The sequence below is a fragment of the Ranitomeya imitator genome, chromosome 4 (assembly GCF_032444005.1).
Source record: "Ranitomeya imitator isolate aRanImi1 chromosome 4, aRanImi1.pri, whole genome shotgun sequence".
NCBI lineage: Eukaryota > Metazoa > Chordata > Amphibia > Anura > Dendrobatidae > Ranitomeya > Ranitomeya imitator.
The window spans coordinates 712968794-712981279 of record NC_091285.1 but is presented as its reverse complement, the minus strand read 5'-3'; the positions used below and the strand labels follow the sequence as shown (position 1 = coordinate 712981279).

The following is a 12486-nucleotide window of genomic DNA, read 5'->3' as shown; positions in this document are numbered from 1 at the left end:
CATCTCCTCCTGTATATAGTATATACCTGTGTGTCATCTCTCCTGTATATAGTATATACCTGTGTGTCATCTCCTCCTGTATATAGTATATACCTGTGTGTCATCTCTCCTGTATATAGTATATATCTGTGTCATCTCCCCTGTATATACTATATACCTGTGTGTCATCTCCTCCTGTATTAGACCGCGTTCACATGTTATTTGCTCAGTATTTTTACCTCAGTATTTGTAAGCTAAATTGGCAGCCTGATAAATCCCCAGCCAACAGGAAGCCCTCCCCCCTGGCAGTATATGTTAGCTCACACATACACATAATAGACAGGTCATGTGACTGACAGCTGCCGTATTTCCTATATGGTACATTTGTTGTAGTTTGTCTGCTTATTAATCAGATTTTTATTTTTGAAGGATAATACCAGACTTGTGTGTGTTTTAGGGCGAGTTTCATGTGTCAAGTTGTGTGTGTTGAGATGCGTGTGGCGACATGCATGTAGCGACTTTTTTGAGATGAGTTTTGTGTGTCGAGTTGCATGTGACAGGTTAGCAAGTTGTGTGCAGCAAGTTTTGCGCATGGCGAGTATTGTGCGTGGCGAATTTTATGTGTGGTGTGTTTTGAGTATGTGCAAGTTTTATGTGAAGGAACTTTTGCATGTGTTGCAACTTTTGTGCATGTGGCAAGTTTTCCGTGTGTGCAAGTTTGGCGTGTGGCGAGTTTTCCATTAGGTGAGTTTTGCATGAGTGGCGAGTTTTGTGTGAGCCTAGTTTTGCTTGTGGCGAGTTTTGCGCATGGCGAGTTTTGAGCGGCGACTTTTGTTTTTTGACTTTTATGTGGCGAGGTTGGTGTATGTGTGGTGAAATGTGTGCTGAGGGTGATATATGTGTTCAAGCACATGGTAGTGTGTGGCGCATTTTGTGTGTGTGTTCATATCTCCGTGTGTGGTGAGAATACCATATCGGGGCCCCACATTAGCAACTGTACGGTATATACTCTTTGGCGCCATCGCTCTCACTCTTTAAGTCCCCCTTGTTCACATCTGGCCGCTGTCAATTTGCCTCCAACACTTTTCCTTTCACTTTTTCCCCATTATGTAGATAGGGGCAAAATTGTTTGAATTGGAAAGCGCGGGGTTAAAATTTCACCTCACAACATAGCCTATGACGCTCTCGGGGTCCAGACGTGTGACTGTGCAAAATTTTGTGGCTGTAGCTGCGACGGTGCAGATGCCAATCCCGGACATACACACATACACACACACACACACACACACATTCAGCTTTATATATTAGATATATTAGATAGGTGGTCATTACACTATATGTGTGTTTATTACACTATGTATATATTACACTCTGTGGGTGTTTATTACACTCTGTGGGTGTTAATGACACTATGTGTGATTATTACATTATCCAGGTGTGTATTACACTATGTGTGGTTATTACATTATCCAGGTGTGTATTACACTATATGTGGTCATTACACTATATGTATATTACACTCTTTGGGTGCTTTTTACACTATATGTGTGGTTATTACACTATATGTGGTTATTACACCATGTGTGCATTACACTCTATGGGTGTTAATGACACTATGTGTGTGTATTACACTATATGTGCGGTTATTACACTATGTGTATTACATTGTATGTGTTTATTATACTATGTGTGTATTACGCTCTGTGGGTGTTTATTACACACTGTGGGTGTTAATGACACTATGTGTGGTTATTACATTATCCAAGTGTGTATTACACTCTTTAGGTGCTTTTTACACTATGTGTGGTTATTACACCATGTGTGTATTACACTCTATGGGTGTTAATGACACTATATGTGTGTATTACGCTAGATGTGTGGTTATTACACCATGTGGGTATTACACTCTATGGGTGTTAATGACATTATGTGTGTGTATTACGCTATATGTGTGGTTATTATACTATACAGGTGTGTATTACACTATATGTGGTCATTACACTATATGTATATTACACTCTGTGGGTGTTTATTACACTATATGTGGTTATTACACCATGTGTGTATTACACTCTGTGGGTGTTAATGACACTATGTGTGTATATTACGCTATATGTGCGGTTATTACACTATGTGTATTACATTGTATGTGTTTATTATACTATGTGTGCATTACACTCTGTGGGTGTTTATTACACTCTGTGGGTGTTAATGACACTATGTGTGGCTATTACATTATCCAGGTGTGTGTTACACTCTGTGGGTGCTTTTTACACTATATGTGTGGTTATTACATTATCCAGGTGTGTGTTACACTCTGTGGGTGCTTTTTACACTATATGTGTGGTTATTACACTATATGTGTGGTTATTACACCATGTACTATATATATTTACCTCTTCAGGGATTTCTGTAGGATGGCGTCTCGGATTTTCGCACATTGTGAGGGCGGCAGCTGCTTGTGCTTTACCTGATTCCTGAAGAAAGACGACCAGAGGGATTTATCTACAATTATTCGGCTGCTCCTAGAGGCACCAATAGACCGATTCTAGGAGATATTCGGATGTTTTTACCAGAGATAGATTTCTATCCTCCTCTGCAGGTGACTGTAGAATCCATGGAGGACAATCAGCATGAAGATGGCGAGACACCAACCCAACCGCATGGCTCAGCCTGACTGATCACACAAGACTACAGTTCCTACACCTCAGGATGGTTCTCCCTCCTCCTCTTCATCATTCGGAGTCTCAGTGAAGAACTTAACTCATTTGTCAATAATAATAAATGTGAAAAGATTTGACAGTTGTAGCCGTGCCCTGTTCTCGTACTCTGCACAGGGTCACAGTTCAGAGCTTCATGCAGATCGGATCCGACAGGAACTATTCTGCCAATCCCTCCATTAAAGGCACGGTCCTCCTTCCCCACTGCATTTCGCTCACTCTCTGTCTTTGAACCAATCACTCAACAAGTGGAGGAAAATACCTGTCAAATCTTCTGCCGAAAAATCCATGATGTCGGCTTCATTCTTGAAAGTCGTTTATTCTGAAGAGGTTTCGCAGTCAACGTGTTTCACGGTCACACAGGACCCTTCTTCAGGACTAAAAAAACGCATGTGTGTCAACTCAGATCAATACTGGTGTTTTAGAAAAAAAAACACTAAACTGGGCAGATGCCAAATCAAAATAACACTTAGAATGGCGTGAATAATAACAGCAAAAATGCAGAATGAAGGATCATGATGATAAAATGCTAATTGGATGATGAAATAGTAAATATAGAACGGAACAAAAGTTGAAAAGTTGACCTCTAAACATATTTTTAAAATGACTGTGTGTCTTTACTTTATTGTTCTCCATGTCTAGAACCTTTGCTGAACGGGAGAAGGTGGAGCAAACTACAGTGAATTTACGGGAAGTGCCACCAGGTGGATCAGTGATTGGTGGGAAAGGTGGAAATTTACCAGGGGAGTGAGGACCCGTTACTAAAAAAAAAAACATTAATACGTAGTGGTCAGTGAATGAGGCTTGGGCTGTGAAAGTGGGGAAAACATGCGAGACAGGAGGAGGTAAATGATGGGGCAGAAATATATACATACAAGATGGTGGCCCGATTCTAACGCATCGGGTATTCTAGAATATTCTGACTGACAGAACGCGTTCAGTAAAAGTGACTGAACTACGTGGCACTGTTACTGACTGAACATGTTCAGTAAACGTGACTGAACTACATGGCACTGTGACTAACAGAACGTGTTCAGTAAACGTGACTGAACTATGTCGCACTGTGACTGACAGAACTTGTTCAGTAAACCTGAGTGAACTACGTGGCACTGTGACTGACAGAACTTGTTCAGTAAACGTGACTGAACTACGTGGCACTGTGACTGACAGAACTTGTTCAGTAAACGTGACTGAACTATGTGGCCTTGTGACTGACAGAACTTGTTTAGTAAACGTGACTGAACTACGTGGCACTGTGACTGACAGAACATGTTCAGTAAACGTGACTGAACTACGTGGCACTGTGACTGACAGAACTTGTTCAGTAAATGTGACTGAACTACGTGGCACTGTGACTGACAGAACTTGTTCAGTAAACGTGACTGAACTACATGGCACTGTGACTGACAGAACTTGTTCAGTAAACGTGACTGAACTATGTCGCACTGTGACTGACAGAACTTGTTCAGTAAACGTGAGTGAACTAAGTGGCACTGTGACTGACAGAACTTGTTCAATAAACGTGACTGAACTGTGTCGCACTGTGACTGACAGAACTTGTTCAGTAAACGTGACTGAACTATGTGGCACTGTGACTGACAGAACTTGTTTAGTAAACGTGACTGAACTACGTGGCACTGTGACTGACAGAACTTGTTCAGTAAATGTGACTGAACTATGTGGCACTGTGACTGACAGAACTTGTTCAGTAAACGTGACTGAACTACATGGCACTGTGACTAACAGAACTTGTTCAGTAAACGTGACTGAACTATGTCGCACTGTGACTGACAGAACTTGTTCAGTAAACGTGAGTGAACTACGTGGCACTGTGACTGACAGAACTTGTTCAGTAAACGTGACTGAACTGTGTCGCACTGTGACTGACAGAACTTGTTCAGTAAACGTGACTGAACTATGTGGCCTTGTGACTGACAGAACTTGTTTAGTAAACGTGACTGAACTACATGGCACTGTGACTGACAGAACTTGTTCAGTAAACGTGACTGAACTACATGTCACTGTGACTGACAGAACTTGTTCAGTAAACGTGACTGAACTACATGGCACTGTGACTGACAGAACTTGTAGTATATAACACAGACAGCCATGTTGTATATACCACAGCCACGTAGTATATAGCACAGCCACGTAGTATATAGCACAGCCACGTAGTATATAGCACAGCCACATGGTATATAGCAGCCACATAGTATATAGCAGCCACATAGTATATAGCACAGCCCACATAACACAGCCACATAGTATATAGCAGCCACATAGTATAGAGCAGCCACATAGTATATTGTTGTGAATTCTGTTGTCGGGCTCCCTCCTGTTGTTATGAATGGTACTTCGGCTGGTTCTGTCCATGGACTTCCTCTGGTGGGTGTTTCTGAGTTTCCTTCCTCAGGTGAAGAGGTTAATTCGTTAGCTGGCTGCTCTATTTAACTCCACTTAGATCTTTGCTCCATGCCACCTGTCAATGTTCCAGTATTTGTCTAGTTCACTCCTGGATCGTTCTTGTGACCTGTCTTCCCAGCAGAAGCTAAGTTCCAGCTTGTATTTCTTTGGTTTGCTATTTTTCTGTCCAGCTTGCTATTTTTATTGTTGTCTTGCTTGCTGGAAGCTCTGGGACGCAGAGGGAGCGCCTCCGCACCGTGAGTTGGTGCGGAGGGTCTTTTTGCGCCCTCTGCGTGGTCTTTTTGTAGGTTTTTGTGCTGACCTCAAAGTCACCTTTCCTATCCTCGGTCTGTTCAGTAAGTCGGGCCTCACTTTGCTAAATCTATTTCATCTCTGTGTTTGTATTTTCATCTTTACTCACAGTCATTATATGTGGGGGGCTGCCTTTTCCTTTGGGGAATTTTTCTGAGGCAAGGTAGGCATTATTTTTCTATCTTCAGGGCTAGCTAGTTCCTTAGGCTGTGCCGAGTTGCATAGGGAGCGTTAGGCGCAATCCACGGCTATTTCTAGTGTGTTTGATAGGATTAGGGATTGCGGTCAGCAGAGTTCCCACGTCCCAGAGCAAGTCCTTTATTATCAGTAACTATCAGGTCATTCCGTGTGCTCTTAACCACCAGGTCCATTATTGTCCTGACCACCAGGTCATAACAGTACATGTGGCCCAAAGTACTAATGCATCTCAATAGAGGGATAACAGAAGTTCTGAGACCATTTTTTTCTTTGCAGTGTATGTTGTCTCTCTTTTCCCCTTTACCTCTGGGTGGTTCAGGACACAGGTGTAGACATGGACATTCAAGGTCTGTCCTCTTGGATGGATAATATCACTACAAGGTTACAAAACATTCAAGATTTTGTGGTTCAGAATCCGATGTCAGAACCTAGGATTCCAATTTCTGATTTGTTTTTTGGTGATAGATCTAAGTTCTTGAATTTCAAAAATAATTGTAAATTGTTTCTTGCCTTAAAACCTCGCTCCTCAGGTGACCCTGTTCAACAAGTAAAGATCATTATTTCTTTGTTACGTGGTGACCCTCAAGACTGGGCATTTTCCCTTGCGCCAGGAGATCCGGCATTGCGTGATGTTGATGTGTTTTTTCTGGCGCTTGGATTGCTTTATGACGAACCTAATTCAGTGGATCAGGCAGAGAAAATCTTGCTGGCTCTGTGTCAGGGTCAGGATGAAGCGGAGATATATTGTCAGAAGTTTAGAAAGTGGTCTGTGCTCACTCAGTGGAATGAATGTTCCCTGGCAGCAATTTTCAGAAAGGGTCTCTCTGAAGCCCTTAAGGATGTCATGGTAGGATTTCCCATGCCTGCTGGTCTGAATGAGTCTATGTCCTTGGCCATTCAGATCGATCGACGCTTGCGTGAGCGTAAAGCTGTGCACCATTTGGCGGTACTATCTGAGCATGGGCCTGAGCCTATGCAATGCGATAGGACTTTGACCAGAGCTGAACGGCAAGAACACAGACGTCGGAATGGGCTATGTTTTTACTGTGGTGATTCCACTCATGCCATCTCCGATTGTCCTAAGCGCACTAAGCGGTTCGCTAGGTCTGCCACCATTGGTACGGTACAGTCTAAATTTCTATTGTCCGTTACTCTGATTTGCTCTTTGTCATCCTATTCTGTTATGGCATTTGTGGATTCAGGCGCTGCCCTGAATTTGATGGACTTGGAGTATGCTAGGCGCTGTGGTTTTTTCTTGGAGCCCTTGCAGTATCCTATTCCATTGAGAGGAATTGATGCTACGCCTTTGGCCAAGAATAAGCCTCAGTACTGGACCCAATTGACCATGGGCATGGCTCCTGCACATCAGGAGGATATCCGCTTTCTGGTGTTGCATAATCTGCATGATGTGGTCGTTTTGGGGTTGCCATGGCTACAGGTTCATAATCCAGTATTGGACTGGAAATCTATGTCTGTGTCCAGCTAGGGTTGCCAGGGTGTACATGGTGATGTTCCATTTTTGTCTATTTCGTCTTCCACTCCTTCTGAAGTTCCAGAGTTTTTGTCGGATTATCGGGATGTATTTGATGAGCCCAAAGCCAGTGCCCTACCTCCTCATAGGGATTGCGATTGTGCAATTAATTTGATTCCTGGTAGTAAGTTTCCTAAAGGCCGATTGTTCAATTTATCTGTGCCAGAACACGCCGCTATGCGGAGTTATATAAAGGAATCCTTGGAGAAAGGCCATATTCGCCCGTCGTCATCACCGTTAGGAGCAGGGTTCTTTTTTGTGGCCAAGAAGGATGGTTCTTTGAGACCTTGTATTGATTACCGCCTTCTTAATAAAATTACAGTCAAATTTCAGTATCCTTTGCCGTTGCTGTCTGATTTGTTTGCTCGTATTAAAGGGGCTAGTTGGTTCACCAAGATAGATCTTCGAGGGGCGTATAATCTTGTGCGTATTAAACAAGGCGATGAATGGTCAGGAAGATAATTCCTGGGTTTTTGCCTCTGATGTTCATGCTGCCGATCTGGTTCGTACCTTTCATTTGGCTCATCCTGGTCGGCCTGGGTGCTCTGGTGAGGGTTCGGTGACCCCTCCTCAAGGGGGGGGTACTGTTGTGAATTCTGTTGTCGGGCTCCCTCCTGTGGTCATGAATGGTACTTCGGCTGGTTCTGTCCATGGCCTTCCTATGGTGGGTGTTTCTGAGTTTCCTTCCTCAGGTGAAGAGGTTAATTCATTAGCTGGCTGCTCTATTTAACGCCACTTAGATCTTTGCTCCATGCCACCTGTCAATGTTCCAGTATTGGTCTAGTTCACTCCTGGATCGTTCTTGTGACCTGTCTTCCCAGCAGAAGCTAAGTTCCAGCTTGTATTTCTTTGGTTTGCTATTTTTCTGTCCAGCTTGTTATTTTTATTGTTGTCTTGCTTGCTGGAAGCTCTGGGACGCAGAGGGAGCGCCTCCGCACCGTGAGTCGGTGTGGAGGGTCTTCTTGCGCCCTCTGCGTGGTCTTTTTCTAGGTTTTTGTGCTGACTGCAAAGTAACCTTTCCTATCCTCGGTCTTTTCAGTAAGTCGGGTCTCACTTTGCTAAATCTATTTCATCTCTGTGTTTGTATTTTCATCTTTACTCACAGTCATTATATGTGGGGGGCTGCCTTTTCCTTTGGGGAATTTCTCTGAGGCAAGGTAGGCTTTATTTTTCTATCTTCAGGGCTAGCTAGTTCCTTAGGCTGTGCCGAGTTGCATAGGGAGCGTTAGGCGCAATCCACGGCTATTTCTAGTGTGTTTGATAAGATTAGGGATTGCGGTCAGCAGAGTTCCTACGTCCCAGAGCTCGTCCTTTATTACCAGTAACTATCAGGTCATTCCGTGTGCTCTTAACCACCAGGTCCATTATTGTCCTGACCACCAGGTCATAACAGTATATAGCACAGCCCACCCAGTATATAACATAGCCCACAAACTAGAAGTACAAGACATAGAAATTTAGAGAGTAAGGTTCGCCCTGTAGAGTGCAGAGTAAACTCAGAAAGACCACAGCAGATGGAGAAACTGATGAGGTCATTCTCACCATCACATATGGGGATTTTACTACCTTTATAGGAGTTAGTACAAGAAACTTTCAATCTACCAGGTGCTGACATATTATTAATGGAGGAGGCCCAGCGAGAGGTCAAGGGTGGTTTCTGGGGTCATATAACAATGCCAATGATCTTGTAGGATCTTCCATATATCAGTATGATGGCCATAACAAGTAGTGAGAACATAGAATTCATGACTAGTATCAACTGTCCTGCTGACATTTCTAGTAAGGAGGGTTCCCTGGTCACAGATTTTTTGTATTGTTGTAAGTCCAGCTGACAAGGTCTTCTGGATATTTCAGTTCAAGGAATCTTAGATTTTATTGACCAGGCCACATTTTAAAACAGAGTCTATGTTAAGGACTGGCGGAACGCACCAAGTATAGATGGTAAGAAACTAGGTGCGTTCGCAGTCCGAGGTCCACCGTGCAGGTAAAAGACCCTGCAGCTAGCAAGACGGACAATATGGCGGTACTAGGTATACACACATGGGTTAACTGCACCCTGCGTGAAAGAAGCGATTCTGTTACGTCACAGGACCGCAGTACCGCACATAGAATGCGAGCAAGGAGTCAGCGAACACAACCCCAATCCGGGATTGAAGTCCGATTAGACTCTTGCTGGCACAACACCACAACTGGGTGTGAAAGGAAACTTATAAATAGAAACTTAAGGCACGAGAGTGCGTGCGGTGCCGCACTGACGGACTCCACTATCCACCCAGGCTTGGGTAAGGAAAGCGCAGAGGAAGCGCACGGCGCCGTACTGGCGGACACAGCCAAAGGACGCTGAGATGTGTGTTACGTGTAGATGGCAAGTCGGGCGCTAGATAGCTACCATCATCCGCGAACAGTCAACAACACTAGGGAGGGATACTTAGGAGCTTTCATCCATCGACATACATCCATCTACACACACACATTATAACAAGACAATACTAGCGCATGGCCGTGTGGTCATGCGCAGTTTATATAGGTGCAGCACAGGAAGCTGCTACTGAAGTTTTGCCCTTCCAAGACCTTCCAGGAGGACCAATAGAATGTGCTGCAGTACCTGAGCATGTGACCCTTGATCTCCAATGGGAGATCTTGCCCTGGGCATGCTCAGTGTGTGCAAATAAGGACTTAGTCCCAGAGAAGCCAGCTCGCCGCAGATCAGTGCAGAGTACAACAGGAGAGCCAGGAAAGGCAGCAGTAACTCCCTGCACAGAATCAGTCCCAGCAAGACGCTGGGAGCGACGCCTCTGCTGAGCAGAGCCCACTGCGGGCGAAGCAGAATGGGAGACCGGAGTAGACACGGATCGAGATTCCCCCTGTGCCGCAGAGGAAACTCGACTCCTAACATTACCCCCCCTCCTAGGGCCCCCCACTCCTTGAGCCTCCCTACGCTCAAAAGCCGCAATAAGCAGCGGAGCCCGAATGTGCTCCACAGGCTCCCAGGTTCTATCCTCTGGACCATGACCCTTCCAATCCACCAAATAAAATTTTTTGCCACGTACCACCTTGCTTCCCACAATAGCATTCACCTCAAACTCATCCGTGGATGAACCCGATGTCCCAGCAGATAACTCAGAAAAGCGAGACAAACGAACGGGCTTTAAGAGGGAAACGTGAAAGGTATCGGTGATACCAAGGCGTGGAGGAATAGCCAAACGGTAAACCACAGGGTTGACCTGTTCCAGAACCTTAAACGGGCCAATGTAGCGAGGAGCAAACTTAGTGGACTCAACTCGCAGCCTGATGTTACGGGCGGAGAGCCACACTAAGTCACCGGGAGCAAAGACCGGAGCGGGACGCCGGTGTGTATCAGCCGAAACCCTCATTCTCTCCTTGGAGGCCCGAATGGCATCCTGTGTGCGGTCCCAGATGTCCCGTGCCTCCACCGCCCAGTCTGCCACCCTAGAATCGGTGGATGACACGGGCATGGGCACAGGAACACGCGGATGCTGGCCGTAATTAAGGAGAAAAGGAGTTTGGCCAGTGGAATCGGCTACGGCGTTGTTCAAGGCAAATTCCGCCCAAGATAGCAAAGATGCCCAGTCATCCTGCCTAGCGGAGACGAAATGTCGCAAATATGTCACCAGAGTCTGGTTGGTTCTCTCCACCAACCCATTCGTCTCGGGATGATATGCAGAGGAGAGGTTTAACTCTATGCTGAGCAAACGGCAGAGCTCTCTCCAAAACCGAGACGCGAACTGGGGACCCCGATCGCTGACAATCTTATCAGGCATACCATGCAATCGGAAAACATGCTTCATGAACAACACCGCCAAGGCCCGTGCTGAGGGTAACCGAGGTAGCGGTACCAAATGTACCATCTTAGAGAAATGGTCGGTGACAACCCAAATAATGGAGCAGCCACGCGACTTGGGTAAGCCCACCACAAAGTCCATTCCGACCATCTCCCAGGGCCTGTCTGCCACCGGTAGAGGGTAAAGCAACCCAGCAGGCCGTTGCCGAGGAGACCGATTCTGGGCACAAGAAACGCACGCCTGAATATAGTCCTTGACATCTCGGACCATATGCGGCCACCAATATGTTCTCGCCAAAAGCTCAGTTGTCCTCTTGGTCCCAAAATGCCCACCCACTCTGGAGGAGTGAGCCCAAGAGAGAACCTCCGGTCGCAAGTTAGCTGGCACGAAAGTCTTGCCCGGGGGCACAGACTCCAGCGAAACCGGAGCTACAGTTCTCAGGCTCTCAGGCGGGACAATAAGCCGAGGCTCCTCCTCCTCCTCAGATGACACTACGGAGCGGGAGAGAGCGTCGGCACGAACGTTCTTCTCCCCGGAGAGAAAATGGAGGGTAAAATGGAACCGGGAGAAAAACAGGGACCATCTAGCCTGGCGAGAATTTAGCCGCTGGGCCGTCTGTATATACACCAAGTTCTTGTGGTCAGTGAAGACTTGGAAGGGAAAGCGAGCTCCCTCCAAGAGGTGTCTCCACTCTGAAAAAGCCAACTTCATGGCTAGCAACTCCCTGTCCCCGATGGAATAATTCCTCTCCGCTGGTGTGAAAGTTTTGGAGAAGAAGAAGCAAGGATGCTTCCGACCTTGAGCATTCTTTTGGAAAAGGACTGCTCCAGCACCAATGGATGAGGCATCCACCTCCAAGATGAATGGCTTATCTACATCGGGGCGATGTAGGATGGGAGCGCTAGCGAAGTGTGACTTAATCGAGAGAAAGGCCTTGGAGACCTCCTCTGACCACAACTTGGGATTTGCTCCCTTCTTGGTGAGGGCGACCAAGGGAGCTACCAAAGTTGAGAAGTGTGGAATGAACTGGCGATAGTAATTAATGAACCCCATAAAGCGCTGCACCGCTTTAAGAGAATGGGGTTCCTGCCAGTCCATTACCGCCTGTAGCTTGGCAGGATCCATAGCCAAACCCTGGGCAGAAATGATATAACCAAGGAAAGGCAAGGACTCCTACTCAAACACACACTTCTCCAACTTAGCGTAGAGGGAGTTTGCCCGTAAGAGGTCGAAGACTTTGCGAACATCTCTCCGATGGGAGTCTATATCTGGAGAGTAGATGAGAATGTCATCCAGATAGACTACGACCGAGGTGGTGAGCATATCCCGAAAGATGTCATTCACAAAGTCTTGGAAAACGGCTGGGGCATTACAGAGCCCAAAGGGCATCACTAGATATTCATAGTGACCATCCCTGGTGTTAAAAGCCGTCTTCCATTCATCCCCCTCACGGATGCGAATCAGGTTGTAAGCACCCCGCAGATCTAACTTTGTAAATACCTTTGCTCCCCGTAGCCTATCAAAGAGCTCAGATATCAGG

General features: G+C 45.8%; 1 protein-coding gene across 1 annotated transcript in view; it reads right to left on the bottom strand.

Annotated features, from left to right (window-relative positions):
* The window catches only part of LOC138674390 (alpha-2,8-sialyltransferase 8F-like), a 37443-nt gene extending 34632 nt beyond the window's left edge, over window positions 1-2811 (bottom strand). Inside the window, exons 1-2 of the mRNA XM_069762239.1 lie at window positions 2553-2811; window positions 2376-2456 (exon numbers count right to left, since the gene is read on the bottom strand). Coding sequence (XP_069618340.1) covers window positions 2376-2456; window positions 2553-2644 — 173 coding nt within the window. The 5' untranslated portion in view covers window positions 2645-2811. The remainder of the gene's footprint in view (window positions 1-2375; window positions 2457-2552) is intronic.
* Between the last annotated feature and the right edge of the window lie 9675 nt (window positions 2812-12486).